Genomic DNA, 22,002 nt, shown 5'->3' with positions numbered 1-22,002 from the left:
AGGAGGTTGCAGAGATGAAAATGTCAATAGCACGGAAACTGGGATAGACAACATTGGTTCTTTGTCTCTTCTGGAGAAAAATTTACACGAACCCAATATGGGTATTCCATCATTTATTTATTGGTAAGTAGAATTACATGTATCCACAAACATAATTATTCTTTTATCCATGATTCGTATTATTGTATTTGTCGTCCTCTTTCGAGAATGAAAGGAAAGGGGTAAGCAGCGAGAAGTAAAAAAACGATACGAATATAAATCTTTGTTCTGGAAATTCTCCTCACCGAATGTATAAAAAGATGAGAAAAATATTCGAAATGAATATTCATCAGCTCTATACTAAATTTTCAAGAGCGTTGAAAATACGAGCTAGTTAACAGGTCTAAGGGCCACCCATAAATAGTCTTTTTGAGGTGGAGGGACAGGGTAGTAACATCATATGAACCTTGTGGCCTGTATCGAGCTTGTATTCTCAACAATTATTCCTGAATCATCATCCATTCAATTTTTGAATTTGACTCTTTCTGGCGATGCCAGCTTTACCCACACCTTTACATTTTTTAGTCTATTGGGTGAAGAGAATTCAAAGATTTGTTTGTATAACGGTTCTTCCTATTCCATTCTGCCCTGGTAGAAAAATTCGTCCACATTAGCTCCAAGCTTCTTGTTATATCGAGCAATCGCCAGATAAACCAAACGAACGCAGACACAAATTGTTACTATGAGACACGTTCACTCACTCAATTCGCTAGAGTGATTATGAACGAATTATTCATCGAAAGATTTACATTTGTAAGAACAGCAATTCTATTCAAATTTAAGATTTAGAAGTCAGATACTTATGCCAATTGTCTTTTTAAATGAATTTTTGCTCTATAGAAATAGATTGAGTGAATTATTTTCCTATAGATGTGGAAATATCGAAATAATTTTCCAGGTACCGACAAAAACACGGTATATACGGTATATACGGCGGTTACTTAGTGAAAGCTTCCACGCATTCTTAATTCCTCATGTTCTCTCACAAATTGGTCAATTGCCAGCATGATATAGTGATTTTCATTCCCTCTTTGAATGTCTCAATTTGTTTCCTCATTTTCTTCGAATTCAGGTTGTTATTGTACAGTCACAAAGAATACGATTTTGACAGACCTAAATTATGAGTATATGAATGTGCGAAGAAAAACGTCGTCTAGTACACAATTGCTTAGCTTTTATTAACTCTTTTTCACTACAAGTGTAAAGGATGTAATAACAACGAAAAAAATAGTCGCCTTCTCGTTTTTTGCTTGTGACACTAAATTGAGGAAGAACTTTAGATGTCCGATAGATCACAAAAAAAGGAATAAGTTCTGTTTTTTTTTCGTAAATACAGGTGCAACCCATAACATGGTTCAATGAAATTCGCTTTAATTTGGGCCCAAAAGTGTCACCCCGTCCTCCGAATAATTTTCGACGTGTTTATTAGAATTTCCATTCCATAAATTCTTTCCTCATAAACTGTATTCACAGCATTTTATGTGTCGATTTATGCCCAAAAGATCACTTTTTCCATTTCCGCTCAATCGTGTGGTGTGAGCTAATCATTAACTGTCGATTGCTCGACCAAATACACTTGATATGAAACTGATCGAAACGTGCGGATATGAACTTGAAAAAGTGTGTCACATTCAAACTCGTAATTTCCTTCTGTCCTGACTATCAACTTCAATGCACACCTACAACGCTTTCTCACCGATCGATTGTAAAATGAATGACCCTATTATCCAGACACAGTTTACCTCACTCGTTGGATCCATACCGAGATGAAATCCGTCTTCCACTTTGACTATTTAATCCGTTCTACTAATTCCAAAATATATTCCCCAGAGGATTATCTTTTAGTAATTTCCCGAAATCGTAACGAATTTTATTGAACCGTGCAGTTATAATATCATTTCTTTTTTTCCATTTTAATCCCCTCACAATTGGGACTCCTACCGAAGGACGTATATTTCTGTTTATTATTAATCTTTCAATTTGTTATTCTCACACCTCACCTGCTTTGTAGTTTGTCTTCACTTTAAGCTAGGTTGATTATTTCCATATATAGAATTATTACCTCTTTACAAAAATCAATTTTTAAATTTACTTAGAGCGGCCCAGAACCGGGTCACAGGATCGTTACATCTAAGGATGCAGGTTACACGCACATACGCATACATTTCAGAGAGCAGGGCCAGGGGTGTTAATTTTTGTCTGTTTTCACAGGAATTAATGGTATCACAACTGATATGCTTTAATTCGCTAACGCTGAAAAATTAAATCCTACGTCAATCAATCGCAATATTCACCAGACAAGAACTTTATTGTGATGATAAATCTGTTATGAATATGCAATGACTGTTCTCACGTTTTTCATCACAGATAAAAACGAATGAAATTTTATAACGAGCGAACAAATAAACCAAATAAAAAAATTATCAAATGAACCTGTGACTCGGCGTCAGTTCCACATTTTATATGCGACAATGTGTTTTTACACAACACTACATGCTATAGGTACAATAATAAATCTGCCTTCGTAATGATATATAAATATATACGCAGATCTGTAATCCTATGTATATGTTTATGTCTATATAATTATATATCATTAGAATTTAATGTAGTACACTCTCTGTTGTGTATTGCTATATCCTTTCAGAGTATCTAAAATAATACTATATAATGGAGGTTTTCAATTGAAAATTAATTGCGCCAAATACTTTATTTTTTAGTTCAAACTCGTGGAGGGTGAGTAAGACGATTTAATCATTTCCTATACTCATGATTTTCATCGGGTTATTTCACAGCACTGCGACAATCTGGGAATGTAGGCAATCAGTACACATATCATTCATTTGAATAATTCTTTAGTTAATTTCGATGCACATATTATAAGTTAGGTATTGATTTATAGCGAATTTTGCCGCACGAAGCTCTTAAAAGCTCCCCTACCCCTTGTTACTTTTTTTGGAAGGGAATGAATGTTCACGGACTCTTCAAATTCATTTCAACGCTTCTCCATACCACATCAGCGGATATAAATTCAAATGAAATGTTCATCTCGTATATTTGGAGGTATGTTTTAAGTGTATAATGTATGCATATGCGTGTGTGTGCTCCTTCGTGCTAACGGAGCCAAAGTGCGTGTCTTCTATCTTTTCTTGATCATATACAAATATATAAGCGTTAAACGTGTAGTATATTATTCATCACCATCGTCATCATACATGCATATGCATTATTAATCTTATCCTAAGATAATTATTGTTATGAACGCGTTTGTTCTTTAATTTCAAAAAATTCATTGAATTAGAAAAAAATGTAAATCAAAACTCCAACAGCTTTGTCTTGCTCCTGATGGCATTTATTACCACGAGGGTATTTTATTTTTCGAATTCACTGTACCACTGTATAACTTTATACTCCATCTAAATAACCCCATTTTTGAAGAAAAATAGTCTTGTTCCTTTTATTCGACAGTCCCGACATGATTTATAACGACGTTGTATGCACACAAATTTCATTTGTGAGACGAAGGTTCGGTAAAATCGAACGAGCCTCTCGAATATTTTCCATTGTTAGTTTCATCACAGTGATTTTTCGTGATATTCGAAAAATAAAATTACAAAAACAAGTATAGTAGACTACTCTCTTAATTGCTATTTTTTTTATTCGAATGATAGATTAATCTATTTCTTGCTTTCACTCCAGTTTTCTTCAACTGAATATGTCAGTGCTCCTCAGTGTTTTTAAACATCTAATTATTTATGAAACTCAATAGACATTAAGTACTCAAGAATCACTGGGAAAATAAAGGGCGTAAAATCTAAAAACTATATTAAAATGGAAAAAAGTTTAGAGGTACGGTAAAATTGAATGTAAGAGGAAAACTGAATAACAAAATTACCTCAACTGACGTTCTGATATTCCAAGAGTATTTTTCATGTGATGGTATTCATGCCGCATTTTTGCTTACTTGTTCGTATTCAAAAAGCTAGTTTTTAATTTCATCAATTGTTTCTTTGTTCTGGTAGCGAGAATATTTATTTAGCTCTACAATTCGATTGCTTTCGATTATTTTCAAGCAGCGAAACTGCGAAATTTATCGAGACAATACTAATTAAATGTTATCGCTTAAAATATCAGAGCATGATTGACTAATCCAAATACTTTCGATGATTGGAATCCCAGATTTTTTGTCCATAAGTTGCGTATTTTCATTTTCATGGCACTTTTTTGCCGCTGATGGCATCTTTCTGAACTTATGTCCTGTAGACAGAATTTCATTCAACACTCCGTTCATTGCGCTCAACTTCCAAACGTCATTTAATATAAATAAAATTACCATAGAGTGCTCTAACAAATATAAATTTTTCACCGAGTTTTTCAACGAAAGCTAAAGATAAATAAATGAGTACGTAAGAATGTCGAACTAGCTAATTCAATATTATTCTTTCTCACCGGCTGATTCGCCAATATTTAACTGACGATTATGATCGCATTGAGACGACGCAGCAATTACCAGTCTGTCTTAGATTACTTTGCTTTGGATATCTCCCCATGAAGATGGATTTCCAAAAGGAAAAACTTGAAAGATGATTATTCTAGGGATGTAGAAGATGTCAAAAGCTGTTGAATTTTTTCTTGGGACGGTTAATTTATTGTTGATAACAATTCCTAAGATTGCTGCGCTGCGATCATTGATCATTGTACGGAGTGTTGATGACTAATACTATCTGATTCCAATTGGAAACATCTTCAACTAAGAAAAAAAATGACTCAATACTTCGCTATGATGACTGAAATATTGTCTACTCATGTACAGCCTGGTGATACAAACGATAGACATCAATTATAATATAGATCTCTTTCACTTACTCAATTTGACGAAAAACGAATAAACTACCGTGAGAAAACAATGAATCGGAGATACTTATTATGATTTTAAAGGGTGATAAAGTTACTCCTTGACTTCAAAATATTTATATGTTGGATTCTCGTAGCCATTTATCTGCATATTGGCTACGTGTCGTTCTTCTGGTGTTGCTGCTTGATCTACTTCAATAAAGCCCTGACTGTGAGGGCTTCGTGCATTTCGTCTTTTAAATACTGCTACGCCAACCATACCTACGGCAATCAGTGCAATGCCTGCAAATGCCACTGTGAAGTAAACTGATCGACTCTCTCTGTGATACACCTCTCGTCTTACAGAGTAACCCTGCAATGAAACGGATGATGTCGAGTTTAAAATTTGCTCACGACCCTCACCTCCAGTGGTGATGATGAAATAGAAAAACTGCTATTTCGGTATAACGAACTATCGATTAAGACCCGACACGAATTAGCACTTTACACATATCCGAACATGTGATTCAAGATAGTAAAACATGTTTTTGAAATTACCGGCTCTGAATGCGAGACGTCATGAATCATACTGTGAGCAGGCCTCACAACTCCTTCAGTATGTATCGCAGCCGCAGCAGGAGCCTGCTGTGGTTCTAGCGGCACATCCTTTTTCTCTACCACCGGATCGGTATCTTCGTGCTGCTCCTGTTCCGTACGTAACTCACCTCTTTCAGCCTTTCTCTGCTCCTTACGTTCGCGTTCCAGTTGTTTTTGATGTTCTTTTTCTGCAATGAAATACCAAAAAGTATACTTTCATTGCCTTTTGGAATTTTATCAACAGTGGTGGCATTCAGTCCAACACTAACTGCGAATGAAAGGGTCTTTACGTTCATTTTAATAAAAAAAAACTACATTAAACAAAAAACTAATTCTGCCAATCAAACAAAAATATCGTCAACCGCAACTGAAAAACTGGACATTCAAACTCGCATGTTTACCATTCTCTATTTCGCTTCGGGTGACAATTGACATGCGAGTTAGAAAAATACTATTTCCTCTCTGGGTACCCAATGTTTACTTTTGTCCTCACTGCATCATTCCACAAAAGAATAAAAGTGATGCGGCGAGGCCAGAACTATACTCCGTTTTGTAAGACTAAAAAACCTCTACAATGCCTCACGGACCATTTCATTTCTGTACTCGATGGAGAATGCACCGCCGCGGGTAAATTTGGAGACAATCTCGGGGCAGAATGCTGAGTATTACAAAACAAAAGACTACTGTCTTCAATCGGACGACACAGAGCTGGCCATAAAGAGAATGAGCGAGTCAAAACAGAAGGTCTAAATGACGACATGGTCCAATGAAAAGTATATGGAACAGAGGGATACAAAAATCACAAAAGAAGGAGCTCGAAATTTTGAAAATCACGAAGAAGAATGTTCCATCTTGGGAATTTGAATTTTTCTATATAAAATTAATTCATCAAGTTGATGGAACTAAAGAAATTTTGTAGCCTTACCTTGCTGTTTACTGGCCACATCTGCCTGATATTTGTCCAGAATAGCCGCCTCAGCTTCACGAGTCATCGCAAGCAAGAGTCCAGGTGTCTCGTCCTTGCTCCTGAGGGCCAGTACATAATCATCCATCAGCTGGCCAATTTTTGCACTCAATTCCGGATACCTAAGTATGAAAAAAAAATTGAAAAACAAAATAAAATATAAAAATGATTTCCCTACGGATGGATGTGAACGGCGTGAATCATAAAAAATATAAATTTGGTACCGTTCTAGCATAAGTAGACTCTGATTCGTAATTCTATCGATTTCTGCTAGGTGTTCCAAAGTAGCTGGTTTCTCACGTTGAGCCTGCTCAAGACTGCTGTCCAGCAAGTGCTTATAGTGAGCGATGGTATGGTGTCTATCTTTGTGAAGAGCGCGCAAAAGTTTCTGCAGGCATTTTTGAATTCGATGCATCTGGAACAGAGGAATTGGACTTTCAGTATTTGAGTTCAATTTTTGTTGGAAAAAATCAACCAATATACAATATTTACGTTTGGTGGTGTTTCATTTAATGCAGCAGTGTAACAAGACATTGCCTCTTCATTCCTTTGTTTGACAGCTTCCTACGAAAGTGAGGGACAAAAAATTAGAACACTGGATTGACAGTGACAGTCCATTTCGAATTTTTACCGAGGGAAAGTACATACTTGAACTCGTTGCTGATGCATTGCACTCAGCTGATGTTTCTCAGCTGCACCACTCGCTTCGAGTGCTGCGACAGTCTCTTGAAATCGTGCGGTCATCCATCGTTTGAATGCATCTGCAGCAACTGGATCTCTGGCCCTTATATCTTGATATCTCTCCTCAAGATCACTCCAGTCCTTCATCACCTGAAAAAGTTGGAGCAAACAGATTTCGATAATGATGATGTCATTTCACGCACATGTATTTCAAGACTGAGAGAGCCTTCTTGAAGTGAAGAATCACTTAAAAGGATGTACAATAATAGTAGAATTCAATTGAAGCTATAATTCGCACCGGGAAGTCTCTCGGGATCGAGCGTTGGTCAGGAAACGTCCATCAATATCATTGATCCAATTCAGGTTGGCATTCACACACTGACTCAAGGAAATTAGGAACGGTCTTGAGAAGCCTGACCAGCGGGGAAGGAAACGGAGAAATCAAAGGAAATCGGGATTATAAGGTGATAGAGATGGGGATAGAGGCACACACGAGGATAACAAATAGGAATATAAAAAGAGAGGGACATTAGAGCGCTCACAAATTGCAATAAAAAGCTAATCAGGTGTCAAATGACAGGGGGCCCGCCATCTCAAATTTATGCTGCCGGTAAGTGTGCGAGTATATCTGAAAATTTATATTTCACATAGATCTAAAATATTGTTTTATTTCCGAAAATATATCTAGGCTATTTATCCTATATTTCTTCCACATAAGTTAACTATAATGATCGGAAATATACTTTTTTCGTTGGTGGGGTTATCAGTGCTGAGGGGCACTGATAAACTCGGGTATTGGATGAGAAGGAGGAGCTCATGTATGATGGGAAGATAGTTCATCACTATCAGGGACCGTATAAAACCAGATCATGAGAAAGATTCGAAGAAAAGTGTGACTATTTCCCCATCGGTGATGCTCATAAAAGAAGCACTGGAGGGAAAGGAGGGCGAAAAGAAAGTGGACTAAAAGATGGGGAAGACAAGATTAGGGGAAAGGGATTGTGGAGACGATTTTTCTGTCTTTGAAGAGGTCATCAAAATGGGAAGAGACAGGTTCGGGAAAATGCTTATAATGGCAAAAGAGGATAGACGTGGATATTGAAGGGGAAAGGAAAAGTACAGTGTGTGACACGCCCGGGGAAAACACAGAATTCGAATAGGAAATGAAACAGGGAGGGGATGGAAGAACTAGACACGTAGGGGACTGTAGATAGGAGAAGGGAGATGAAGGAAACTATAAATGAGGAGATTAACTTGGCAAATTGGAAGATGAACTCCGTAAAACTGTTTGAGGGATAGTAATAGAGGTGCGACAGGGTGACGAAGTGATGGAAATCGAGGAAGAGTGACCTGTCAATAGAAGTAATAAGGAGGTCACAAGGAAGCGACGCAGTGAGCTTCTAGATTTAGAACAGGAAGAATGAAAAGGCCATTTGAGGATTTGTGGAAGAGTATAAAGGGGAGGTCCTCTTGAGGGAAGGATTCAACAAAAAGAACTGTTTGCATTGCTAAGAAAGAAGGGGATGGAACGGATAGATAAGTAGAAAATTTTTTACTCATATAATCTCATTTACTCATGACCGACATTATGATCATCGAATGTTGTTATAGCGAAAAAAATATTGTTTTGCCCAAAATATTGCGACTACGCTTGGTTTCGAATTAGGGAATAGGCAAATCCCTTAATGAATCGAGCTATATAGACCGAAATGGTAGTAGAATCTTCTAAAATTCGGTGTAGAACTCATGAAATTTGCACATTTGATTTTCGGGTTCTCCATCGCCAGAAGTTAATATAGTGAGACATATATGTGCAGAAAAGAGAATTCTTGGATCTCCACAAGGTATGTGTGAATATGTTGAGATTCTAGGCGACATTTATTGCCGCTAGAGACCCTTGGAGCGTAGCTCCAAGTTCGGTATTAGTAATACCAAAATATTAATACTGAGGAAATCAATTACCTTGGTGACTTTCTCTTTGTGCACTTCCTCAAGTCTCATCTGGGCTTGCTTATAGCTCTGATGCTCAGATCGTGGATCAAAGTGTGTTAGATATGGATCCGGTGTCCCCTGTGGCTGAGTCGGTTGCTGTGTACTCGAGCTAACTGGTACGGGCATGGCTGTAAGTTCTTGTTTACTTTTCTCCGTAGTTGGAGCAATTGTTGATGGCTTACTCCTGTAACAAAATACAATATTGTGTGCTCGGGTATTGAAAAATTTGCGGAGAATATAAGGTTCAGATATCTAGTGAGAGAAAAGAAACAAACCCAACTGTTGTCGTATCATAATCATCAAGATAAGCATCGTCTCGATCATCCTCGTAGGCTTGATCACTCAACACATCCTCGAGATCACCGTCTGAGTTATCATCATCGCTGTCAGCATCGCTGTCGTTCTCACTATCAGCATCCGAATCATCTTCATCATCCAAATCATCATCGTTTTCATCCAAATCATCGTCAACATCCTTTGGAACTGGTAAATCAATTGGCTTCTTGGGCTTGGCATTCTCTGAGGACAGTAAAATTTCCAGAGAATTATTACAAAAATTGTTGTCATTGTTAGTGAGCAAGTTCACCTGTGCAACTGCACCTAACTTTCGCCTTTCAACCCTAGTTGACCATCATACAAACCCTGCGACTTTGGTCGATTCCACAGGGATCGCCGGGCTATTTAGACCCGGGTGGGGACGAATTCACTCGACACGGTTGCCGAGACGCGTCTAATAACTTTCCGTCAACGATTGCACAACCAGCAATTTCAGTGAACATGGGGGAAAAAATTGTCGGTGTGTTCAGGTTCGAGCAAGCTCGAATAAAAAAAAAATAAATGACTTATCCTGGCCATCAATCTCGGCTGTTTGCTCCATAAATTCTAATATCCATCCGAAAGAACAACACATGTACCTGAAAAAGTATGTTTAGTGCAGTCGAAACGTTGAGCCTCGCTATATTGGGGAGCTCCGTTTTTTTCGAGATGAATATTAGAATTTATAGCGTGAATGTCTGAGAATAATGGCTGGGATAAATCAATTTAGGAGAAGAAGCTACAGTTGGAAAAGTCCTTTAACGGAAAAAAGGCGTCTTAGCAATTTCAATTGATACGTTAAAACTTCTTCGGATTGTACCGTCCAGCCTGTCAGTAATGAAAAAGAAAGAAACGGCTGAAGAGTTCCCTTCTATAGTAAGTAACCTGAACTTAAACCTCAAAGGAAAACTTCTGAAAGGCCCGATACAGAACACCAGATGTATTTAATGATATGATGGAACATTTCTTTGTCGGAGGCAATTTAAATCAAGCAAAGAATACCACATTACGAGAGCCGCTGACAGATTTTTTTCTTCCTGGCCAACCATTTAATTCTTATACTCTTCGATTCGACACAAATCTTACAAATTATTTTGAAATGCAATCTAAATTGTGCATCTCCAGTACGATAGATTTATTGGCTATAAGAATTCGGATTGTTCTATTAACTCTATGAGTATTCGTGAAAATATTATATTCTTGAACTCTGAAAAGCTCATGTAAGTTTTATAGCAAATTAAAAATACAAAAACATTTCCTCTATTGAAACTTTTAAAAACGTAATATAATAATATTTTATGTCCTACAAAAATTCTGTACAGGAAGCCTAAGACATGAATCCACGAGAGGCAGTATACATCAACAGGATAAACATCAGAGCACACAATGTAGGTTTTAAATTGTGTCAATCCATAAAACTTTCCCAGAATGAAAAAATAAAAAGAACGGAGTAGTACTCTAGTTATAGTTTCAGCCGAAAAAACATGAGGATGAGAAAGGCGATCTGACACGGAGTTTAGTTTCGTTGCGCAGTCGTCGACGTACAACCAGGCGCGTTATTGATTGTTCGCTCAGCGCACATAGCAGACGGACGGTGGGACAGAGGGTTGTATCATACTCATTTACGGCACCCTAGCACTTCACACCTACATATTCTACATTTCCATCTCTTTTACTGTGAGAGAGAACAATGGACGAAAAATTATAACCATATTTCATCGAAACCAGGTGCTATGATTCCTAAAGAACCTTATTATTCAAGCTGACTTTACAGAATTCAGCGGGAGTAAAATAGCTCTGGAAATTGCGTTAATAATCCAAGTGGAAGTAAACAACACTTAACAGTTGACTAGAATTTTAACAGCATACATGGACGAATGAAATTTTCGTAGAAATACCGGGAAAAGCTCATTTTTCTCTGATAACATTTCCAATGGCAGCAAGAGAATTTTTTCCTGTCTTTCCTTTGCCCTATCCTTCTTCAGGAAACATTTAAATATATGATAGCAATGAAATTACCCGATTTCCGCACACTACCAAATAAAGGATTCAATCTGAAATGAAATAGAACAATTAAAAGTTACTATCAGATATTGGGAGCTCGGAGGAAATATCTGGAATAGAACTGTCGGATAGCCTTGAATATGGTGTCCTAATTGCTCGAAATCAGATTGGAAGGAATAATCATGAAAAAACCGGCAGATGAAAATGTTATACTAAACGACTGGCTGAGTACCTGCCAGGCGTTTAACTCTGGCAAACTGTTAGTCAAGTCAAACCCTTATCTGAGATCAAAGAGAAATTCTTGAGCCTTCTAAAAGAGTACGACTCAAAGACCAGTATGTCATTTACTTGGATATCCTCTCATCGTCGACTAGTGGATAATAAAACTGACAAACTCCAAGGAGATACGCTAAATGACCTATCAGTTCAATCTCGTGCACTGAGATTTATGTCACAGAGGAATTGCAATAAAGGAGACTGATCAAAAATTGTTACCAAGCGTATAAAAATTGTTTAAAAGACACTAAAAAATTTCATTTCCGCTAATAAAACGGATTAACTATTGATCAATGAACCTTTGGTGAAACCGAATAGACCCAAACTCACATCTAGAATCTATTTGCTAGCAATAACTAATTCATTCACAGTAGATGACATACCTTTCAGATGCTTTGGACAACAGACGAATTCAACGCCTGAGAACAGAGATATTCCGCAGGGTAGAAGCATTGCGAAACTTCGGAGATTCATATTTCGCTCGCGACAGGTATCAGCTGCCGTTGAGTTCCACCTTAAAATGTGAGAAGAAAGTTTTTTAATGGCTCACGTATACAATCTGAATCGCAACAAAATTCGCATTGCGGTGGAAATGAGCTTTTCAGTATTTCGTGATTATTTATACGGAAAAATATTTTCATTTCTAAATCTAATTAATTTTTTTGTCGATAAACATACAAAGGGGGTGTGATGGTATTATATCAACGTCTACTCATAATGTGATCATTTTTTTTTGTAAATTACCAGTTATCAGAGATCATGAGGTAAAAAACTATCGACTAGTGCAATTTTATTCGTCGATATCTTAACAATAAAGGGAATGGTAATCATTTCCACAACTTCTCCAGCACTTTACGCATCTTTTCATTTCTTGACTTCTAAAACTTCCTCACCTCTATTCTACTTCAATAAAACTTTAGATAGAGGTGATGATATGAATACTTCTTCAGAGTCTCATCGCGTTTTCCACTCCAATAGAATAATCTTCCGCGGTTTCTATTTCTATCGAAGAAATACGAAGAGAAAACAAGTCTTCGATGACGGTTGAATCACATAACTTACTTGTGAGATTCCCAACATTTTGTATGATTATGTAGATGATCAAAAAGACAGCCTTCCGGTACTAGAAGTGCATCACTCTGGAAGGGTCCCTCTGTGGATTCCGTGTAACAGAAATATATTAGCATAATGAATAAGATCTTAGGAAGTTACGTGCAAAGGTTGAGAGATAGCTTTTTATTCTTCATGGAAAAAATATATATTCAAGTGTGTGGCTCATATACATCGCTTATATCAGCGGCAAAAAGTTGCTCGAGTCATCCCTACACCTCCGCCATTACGGTACGTCTGTGAATCATCCCTTAGTACGGTGACGTCACGGTGACTAAAGGGAAGGGAGCTCCACATTATTGAAATTTCATCCCTTCTCCCCCCCCAGAATTCCACAAATTATAGTAATTCTCTATCAACTATACAAGGTATGTAACCAGGGATTTTATTTAGTATATTAGAATGGAAATGGTCGACTCGGAGAAATACGCCCCAAAAACATAAATTCTCCTCCCCTGAAAGTAATGCCTCGACAAAAGCATTTTTTTTCTTAGTGTATACTGACTTAATCTCTTAAATCCAACAACCTTGGGTTAGCTAAGCCAAATGTCCAACGTTAAGTCTGAAAAACCACATTTCTGGGCCCTTTTATTAGCAAAAGAACTCCATGTAAATTACCTAGTCCAAAACCTACTCAACGAAGAATATTTAAGAAAAATAGTAGCATCAGTACACAAACAAAAATAACGTGGGAGATTTCCAGCGCCAAATATATTCCCCATAATGTTCTCCGACTTCATTCTATTTTTTAATCCCTCCCTGACGTCGCTCATCCGTTTCCACCAGTAATGTGTGCTTAATAGGATTGAAATTTAATTATTTCTAATGAATATCAATTAGTTCCTCATGGATCTGGAAATAGCCGATTTTTATAAACAGCAATCAATTCGCGCCGATCAATACCACGCATCCGCTTTAAACGTACAGTTTTAATTCATATCTTTGCGGTTACGATTAAAATAAAAATCAGACGTAATTGTATTCAAATAGCGCAGATGTGAGGTGCATTAAAAGAATACATTACCCAGACATCTGTATGGCTTCACCCATCTGGAAAGTTTACACTTAGTTCTTCCTGGCTTGCACCAACCGCCTACCCTGACATAATGAGATGACTCTACGATATTCGTGATGTCTCTCTTGGGATAAGCCTGAAAATAAAAAATGACATGTTAAACCGAATAAAAAACATTTTCTCCAGTCAATATTTGCGTTTTCCAACAAATCTTTGAATTATTACATCTGAAGTCTGCCATACATTAGTGAACGAACTCACCCCCGGCATTTAAGATTATCAAAGGAGTAGAGAACATGAAATTTATATATCATATTGCGACAGTGTGTTGTGTCTGTGGAAGCATATATCAACAACTGCGATAGAAGAAGTCCGGTTGAAAGCCTTCCTAACAAGATCTGCGGATCGGTTAATCAAATTCAAGAATACTAGACCGAACGGTAATTACTTGTGCCTTTTTCTGTATCCGTAACAATGCTAATCTGTATGTGCTAATCGTTTTCATTTCGCATAAATCTTCGGAAGCGAATTTACGAGTGTACTTTAAGTTCCGCTATTTGAATTATTGATTTTCCAGGGCATATGTATCTTTTATGTAGCTTTTGTTATTTATTTCTCTGCGATGTTTGTGCTGATCGATCAATCCCCAGTTATGAGTATCCACTTCAACTCCAGCTGGGAAGATAAGCCTTGCTGGAAGTCATTACACCCGGTGACACACATGGAACTTTCATAAGCGATGCATCGTTCCCTTTCAACTTCTTCTTCTTTTAATCTTGACCAGATGTCTTCATCCAATCAGATTTTCTCAATGATGATTTTATTTTGATCGGCCAAATCACGGGTAGAGCTGAGGCAGAATCAGTGAGGGACAAGACAAATCGCATTTTCAAATGCGGGTCATAATTAATTTGGAACTGATAAATATCAGGTGTTTCCATTTATATGTGACATTGACGTCAGCTATGGAGGGTTGAAAGCTCTAACAGCAAAGTAGTCAACCTTGTCGCCTTGTCTTCAGCGACTATCTGAGTACATCCATTCGGAAGCTCGACTCCATTGACTACATGTTTATTCGAAGATACGACCAACCTTGTACACTATGAAGATTAATTCGACTCCGTCACTCTCTTCAGATACAGTAATCACGGGTATTTTCACCTTCTATGAAAATATCCTCTTGGAGACCCCTATTGTTCACATGTAGATACATTCCATGTGTTCATAGCGAGTTTGTGGAAGGGGCTCAGTTTTCCTTCCCGAGAAAGGGGTTCAGTATTCCTTCAAAAGGAAGGGGTTTGATGGTCTAGGCTTTTCTGTAGCCGTGCAGCAGGTGTGCCTTTGTGCTCTGCTGAATATGCTATCTGCCCGAGACATTCCGTGAAATAGTCAAGTTTCGCTTTTTGTGCGAAATAAAACCTTTGATAATCATGCAGATGTTTAGACATTGAACAAAATATTTCCTGTTATATATTTCCCAAATTTAACCAAAACGTAAAATTCGAGCTAGAGAGGAATATGAAGAAGATAGATTTACCGTGAGGGTTATCGAGAAATTCTCGCGAAAATTGAGAGAATAAAATAGCAATATAATGAACCTCTTGAGAAAAAAATTATGTCCTTTGCGACTCGCATTACACTGACCTTTTTGCAATACTCGAGAATCTCAAGTTTATCGGACATGCAACTTTTCTGGTCGGTTGAAGAGACCCATCGCCCCTGCTCTCCCATGTGCTGTGCCAAGTACACGTCACTAGCTTCACATAGGGTTGCAACCTATAATTACAACATTATGGAGTTATCGGTCTGACGTAAAAATGCTTCAAATAAATGATCAATTATATATAATCATGAAGAGTAGCTCTCTTGGATTTAAGGAATGGGAGACGGACAGGTGGGGAATGGGTCAACTTTGAGGAAAATAATTTCTACAATTCTACTGTACCTGAGGTTCCGATCGACCACCTGCCGGTGCTAATTCCAGCCTTTCTGAAACAGCCTGAAATCATTAAAAAAGAAAGCAGTTAGTTTTTCCGTTTCGTAAACAGAACATAATATTAAAATAATGAAGTTTGATTATTTCTAAGCCAGTGGTGTCGATGACTATCGAATAATTTACAGCATTCTATTTTACGGATATTATACGCGATTATATGTTATCTCTCTCACAGATATGTGTACTATATATTATATAACGAAGCCAAAACTGATCTGACATATCGGGACCATAGCAGGAGGGAATTATTTACAGAGGAAACCTCTAATGAAATTTTTATCTCCGACGTTTTCTCTGAGTTACCGAGAAAATAAAGGACGACCAATCAGATGATATTTCCCGATAGACATCCTACTTCCTTTTTCATTTGAAGTAAGAACATGATGGTATTGAATATCCAACTGATACTAATCAATTTAAGTCATTGATATTTGATGGGAGAAAAGCCAAATGACTGTGATGGTGTCTTCAAATTGATAATACATAAATATGCATAAATAATATTTATTTAATTGACTAAGAGAAGTCGAGATGAAAATTAAGCTCATCAAAGAGAGAATCGGCAAATACGAGAACGAGCAAGATTTTTGATAAGGTCGATAAGTGCCAAAAGGAAATTCACTTTCCTCGTTTTTACGAGAAAGACAATTAAAACTGTCGACGCATAGCTGTGAGCTAGAGCTGCTTAGACATACAGAGACACTTCCTGCTGGCCTGCAAGAGGCAATAAAGTTCTCACGACTCATTCGTGAAACGTAAAGAAGATATGCTCATGCCAACTGGGCGGGGGATGAAACCAGGGTGAGAAGTTCTAAACGAACAATCCTGGGGAGTGCAGACACCGACACGACTAGGGTCCAGTTGAGCATTAAGTGTTCATTGTTTAGGGAGACAGTACATACATAATTCATATCCTTCCGGAAGATGGACATCAAAATTAACGTGACTACCACTTCAATCATGGTGATTAATTCACCATAGCTAGAACTGAGCTACTATGAAATATTAGAACAACTAATGGCAGTCGGGCATTAGCCAGGGGTCAGCGAACATCGTCAGCATGGCTATTAAAAAACAAGAGCATCATAAAGTTGGGTCTGGGAGTAGAGTTGGGCTAAGTAATATGTACATCCCGTGTTGCTGTATATGTATGCACCATCCCCAATCTAAAGTGCTTAAAAATAAGCTTGCCCCGAACAAAATGTTGTCCGACAAATCTCTTGAAATTCTACCATGAATTTGGGAAAATTCAGCTTTTATTGTTCCAGAAAATGTCGCAAAACTCGCCCATTTGAGTTTATCGCAGTTTTATGTTCGTAGTAAAAAAATAAGGTAGAAATTAGGAGGTATTTTTTAAATTAAATTTTGATGATCAAATTGTGGATACGAGGACCTAAAGCTCAATAACAATTATCGAGAGAATGAGGATCTACGATAACTATTGTACGACTGCGAATCATAACAAATAATAATTTCAGGGCAACAATTATAATTAATAAATAGTCATATACATAGAGCGTAAAACATTCCTTTGAATTTCTCGGTGACGGAACAAAGGTAAAATATTCAACGAAAAGTTCCTCCACAAGTTTTACTTCAGGGTTTACTTCAGGCTTAGTCATCCAGTTATTAATTAATGAAATTGAAAAATTAGAGTGCCGGTGGTGCAATTGCAGATCTGCATTTGAGTGGCAACTGAAAGGGAAGAGTGAAAATGGATAGAGAAGGGGAGACTAACGTCGTTGTACAGAACCCTTCAACTTAATCTAGTTTCTCTAAGTATGTCAGAAACAAGTCTCTCTTTCTTGACCTCCCCAATACTTCTTCAGAGTTATTGAATTTGAACCGATGTATAAATAATTTTTAATAAAACGTTGAGTCCACCAGAAGTGCTAATGACGTTCTGAGAAAAATAATTCCCCGGTGGCTATGCCATGATCAGTCAAGCTCAGCACCGCTCTTGTCGGTCAGCATTATTAATTAATAACTCGTTAACTCGGTCTGAGAAAGGCGAATTTTTGACGCAGTATTTCCGTCTCTTTCATTTCTGGAAAGGCTGAATGAGAGCTCGGGGACACCTGCGATAGTTTTATAAATAATTAATTAGATAAGTTGGCGCATCCATCTCAATCCAACATTTTTAATAAATATTTACTTCTCCCCTTATTTAACGGTATAATGCTGTACAAAGTCATTAGCACGAGAGGGCAACGAAAATGAAAATAAACTTCGCGAATATACGAGAAGGAAAATGGCAGCGACTATATCGCTACTCCCACCGTCTCATGATTTTAATGATGATGAACACATTTTCAATGATGACGTGTGGAAAAATCTCGGCTTAATTTAATAGCGCATTCATCCTCCTTCAGAGGGGGCAACAAGAAAAACGAAGAATTCGTAGTTTTAATTGAAGGATAAAACCACGAGAGAAAATGTTATTCCTGAAACTCCCGGGGTGAGAATGCCAGCTGAAGAACCTAAATTACCATCAAAACTGTAGAAACTGCTGACACAATTGAAGGAATCGTCGAGTGTATGGATAAAACAATTATAATATTTTCAAGCGAAATGCACTCGCCCACCTAACGAAATGACACTGATGAGACCGAGGTTTTCCCAGGTCATTGTATTTAGTTGGCATGCTGCATCTGAGCTGCAATAAAATTGGGCGTACATAAGCAAGCAATAATATTGCTCACTAATACTGTAGCAAAATAATGAGTGGGAATTATTTTATTCTATCATTGAAGATCCGTAGATTTAATGAAGATCATCAGGATTGAGAAACTGGAGAGAACTTCAATGACGAAGAACTAATTAATCATATATAAATAATCCAATATTCTTATGTGACCTAATGCTGCAAAAAGATGTTCTAATGGAAAACGTAAAAAATGTGAGACGATAAAATTAACCGGTTATTGTAGGAAAAGAAGAAGAATTGTAGAATATCATCGGAATATGCTCATTGCATAGGCAATCACTCCATAAGACATGTATCAAGACACTCCACAAGTAACCGCAGACATGACCAGATATGTCCTGTCTATCCTAGAGCTGTTGCGTTATCCCTGACTCGCAAGTGGTCGGCGACAACTCATTCTTGTGGAAATACAAATTATTCTGGTCGAACTGACTATGGACGAATGAACTTAATTACCCAACAAAATTAGCAATACAGCACCGGGAACATTGCTACTAAATTTCAATCACAAAGTTGGTAAAATTCGCCAACTACCTATCGAAATTAAGTAACTGTTTGGTAATTCGTTTTTTTCATGGAATTTTTATCGTGAATCTGAGTTAATCAAAAATACAGCCAATGTACTCATTACCACACTTTATGGAATATGAAGTTGGCGAGTGAGGAGTGTCGAATTATACTCAGAAAAACTTGAGCGTAAATTGCATTTTACTAAGCGTAATTGCACACACAAAAACATAAACGTAAATTACGACTCACTCAGCGCAGTTTCGGTTATTTTTGCTATTCATGATTTATGCTCCAGACCATTATGTTGTCTATGTCTTCTGTCGTTTTTCAGTCATGAATATCGTAATTTAGGTTTTAAAAGTGCGTATCAACGCTGGAAATAAGAATACAAATAACGTTTGAAGAAAACGTCTTCGTGGTAGAGACCACTAATTATTGTAATAGAAATGTATTTTACGATTTGCTGATGCATAAGATATCTGTAATTACGGCAAATCTAATAACTAGTAAAAATGAAATAGCTGGTTGATAAAAAATTGTTTCAGCTACTCCGTGGTTGAACCGCCAAGTAGTTCATGAAATTCATCAACTCCTAGCGAACTTCACCCGCTAATTCTTGCGATGCGCCCAATAATTAATTCCCTATTCTCCCAGAACGTCGGTGAAGACATTCCCCAGGGGTCTGTCGATGAATAACCAACACTTGGACCAGAACTGCCAGCAAAGTCTGGTCCACTGTCAACATTCCAGACTCCACCCGAAATCACCCCGTACATCAACCACCGAAAATGCGCAATGGGGGCAAAAGGGTCACATCTTCAAACTCAAACTCTTTCGATAGGGATTTTCGCCACTCGGTAATTACGATCGTGACTCTAAGTTCTTCTCGTCGAGGTGTCAACAGGCGACGAAATCCCCACGTACAAATATTGTATATGAACGTAGGATCTTCACACCCTCATTTACACGTATGCAAACCGATGGCATAATCCTATCGAATCGCTAATGCCTGGAGTGCATGTATAACCGATGCCATTCTCGAGTACGTTCAAACGATTAATTATCACGGGCTTAACAAGCCAGTTTGCCTCGTGCATTGTCGGAGGAGCTTTGAAAAGTTTCATCCTATCCCACTCCCAGAGCGCTCGCAACTTCTCGAAAGGCCCACATTCGAGCTATTATTCCCCGGGTGATTTTAATATCATTTAATCCGGAATGATCGAAAGGCCAGCCGACAATCTTCAGAAGAAAGCTTGAGAGGATTGAAAGGTTCGGCCCTTGGATGAAGAATCACTTGAAAAACCTCCATTGAATTTACTTCCTCTGTTTTCTCTTCTCGTCCTCCCCCAATTTCCGCTCTCGTCGAGTGACTTTATCATTCAACTCACATCGGACCGACCAATTTGAAATTGAAATCATCCACCAGATGGCCATCAGGCGATGGGGAGAATTGAGGGGAATTATTATTTTTTTTTTAAATCGATGTCGACTCGTTTTCTGCAACTCCTCATTCGTTTTCAATTATAGTAAAACTCAACTGCAATCGTTTTGGAAGACTTATGCGCAGATCGGATGTTATGGATGACTGAAACGTCACTGCAGAACGAACCCTAGAGTTAAAGGTCCACACGTCAATGATTGGTGTCTATATTCCCAATTCGGTGGAGAATTGTGGGAATGAGCTGATGACAGTATTGGCAATGAACAGAGCAAATATCGTCAAGAATTAACTGACAATATGTATAATTATGTTTACACCCCACCCCTCAATTCATCGCGGCAGTCAAATATGAACCTGATAGTTATTGATTTCAAACTCTCGAAAAGTTTGATGACATTTCGTCTGTCTCATTGAAAATCCGTCAATCTAATAACAACCGGACAATTCCTCCGACTCATTCTAATCAATAAACTCTATCTACTGAACATATACATTTACCAGGTGAATTAATAAAAATCTGAAACGAATTACTCACCTGCGCCTGACATGCTAGCATTCCAAATACGAATAGTAGTGCGTTGAGCATAATTGTGCCTGTCATATTCCCAATGGGCATTGAATTTTGTTTGTCACTCAATGATATTTGCCGAAAAAAAAAAATCGCAAACACGGGACACTGGAGTGCCCTTTCACTCCGGTGGGCGTTAATTCACCACTTTTTTTTTCTTATTCTCGTTGTCTCAATGAAACCTATCGGATACGATAGAAACGTCAATAACTGAGGATTAAAAAAAATCACTGAAGCACAATATAACTGGCACCGGGGGCTGTGAGAAAAAAAAATATAAATTAAATTGAATAATTTTTTTAAACTGTCTGGTGAACTGTTATTATACCTTTTTTTTTTGAATATCGAAAACGATAATCTTCTGGATCAAACAGACGACGAAGCGGGTCGCCTTAACGATCGTCGCGTTGATACTACTGGTATGGTGCTCCTCTGCATTTGCTGGGTGGGTCGCTCGATTTACAGTTCATAGATGAGGAAAGGTGAAACGCAGGGTGAGGGTGACGTTCAAGATGGCGTACACAAATCTACAGTGTGATTCGGCCGAAGCGAGTATTCTGTAGAGAGGACTCTACAGGAGCTACTTTCGCCAATGGTTGGATCTTCTGGATGATATGGCGGGGGGGTGGCTGCGTTATGCACCTGCGCAGTTTGATTAGTCGATAACATCGCGGGAAGTTTCGTCTTTTGAATAACAAAAGGATTGTTGTTTTCAGTTATTCCTTTTTAGTTCAAGATTTTCATCAATAATCAGAATTTGCTCCCCATAACTCCTCAGTGCTTCGATTTCCTGTCACCCCTCTTCATTTATTTTGTTGCAAAGTTGCTAGTCTTTAAAAAATTGTGTTATCGCACTCTTAAGATTACCCTCTACCACAGGACATGACTTCGAAAATTGGTTGTTAATTCAATACCGATCGGTGGCTCAAAAAGTTCATATCGATGTTTTTTATT

General features: G+C 37.8%; 1 protein-coding gene across 2 annotated transcripts; it reads right to left on the bottom strand.

Moving 5' to 3' along the window:
• Positions 1–96: 96 nt before the first annotated feature.
• LOC135162682 (amyloid-beta-like protein) lies at positions 97–21,508 on the bottom strand. Of its 2 annotated transcripts, XM_064121415.1 has the most exons (15): positions 21,377–21,508; positions 21,016–21,307; positions 15,772–15,825; positions 15,471–15,602; positions 13,836–13,962; positions 12,764–12,854; positions 12,085–12,215; positions 9,382–9,625; positions 9,077–9,290; positions 7,082–7,264; positions 6,926–6,997; positions 6,658–6,848; positions 6,395–6,555; positions 5,431–5,657; positions 97–5,245 (listed from the first exon to the last, which is right to left on the bottom strand). In XM_064121415.1, the coding sequence occupies exons 2-15, from the start codon at positions 21,094–21,096 to the stop codon at positions 4,988–4,990; spliced, it is 2,166 nt and encodes a 721-aa protein (XP_063977485.1). In that variant the 5' UTR covers positions 21,097–21,307; positions 21,377–21,508; the 3' UTR covers positions 97–4,987. The 2 variants fall into 2 exon arrangements, with proteins under 2 accessions (XP_063977485.1, XP_063977486.1); XM_064121416.1 differs by lacking the exon at positions 21,377–21,508 and having other exon boundaries at positions 7,082–7,255; positions 21,016–21,359.
• Between the last annotated feature and the right edge of the window lie 494 nt (positions 21,509–22,002).

Source organism: Diachasmimorpha longicaudata, chromosome 5 (genome assembly GCF_034640455.1).
Source record: "Diachasmimorpha longicaudata isolate KC_UGA_2023 chromosome 5, iyDiaLong2, whole genome shotgun sequence".
Lineage (NCBI taxonomy): Eukaryota > Metazoa > Arthropoda > Insecta > Hymenoptera > Braconidae > Diachasmimorpha > Diachasmimorpha longicaudata.
The sequence above is the reverse complement of the archived record's forward strand: the minus strand, read 5'-3'. Positions and strand labels throughout refer to the sequence as shown.

Coding starts and splice junctions, on each gene's coding strand:
- LOC135162682 (XM_064121415.1), bottom strand. CDS start 21,096: ATGCCCATTGGGAATATGACAGGCACAATTATGCTCAACGCACTACTA. Junction 6,998..7,081: donor TGCATCAGCAACGAGTTCAA/GTATGTACTTTC, acceptor TCACTTTCGTAG/GAAGCTGTCAAACAAAGGAA. Junction 6,849..6,925: donor TAAATGAAACACCACCAAAC/GTAAATATTGTA, acceptor CCTCTGTTCCAG/ATGCATCGAATTCAAAAATG.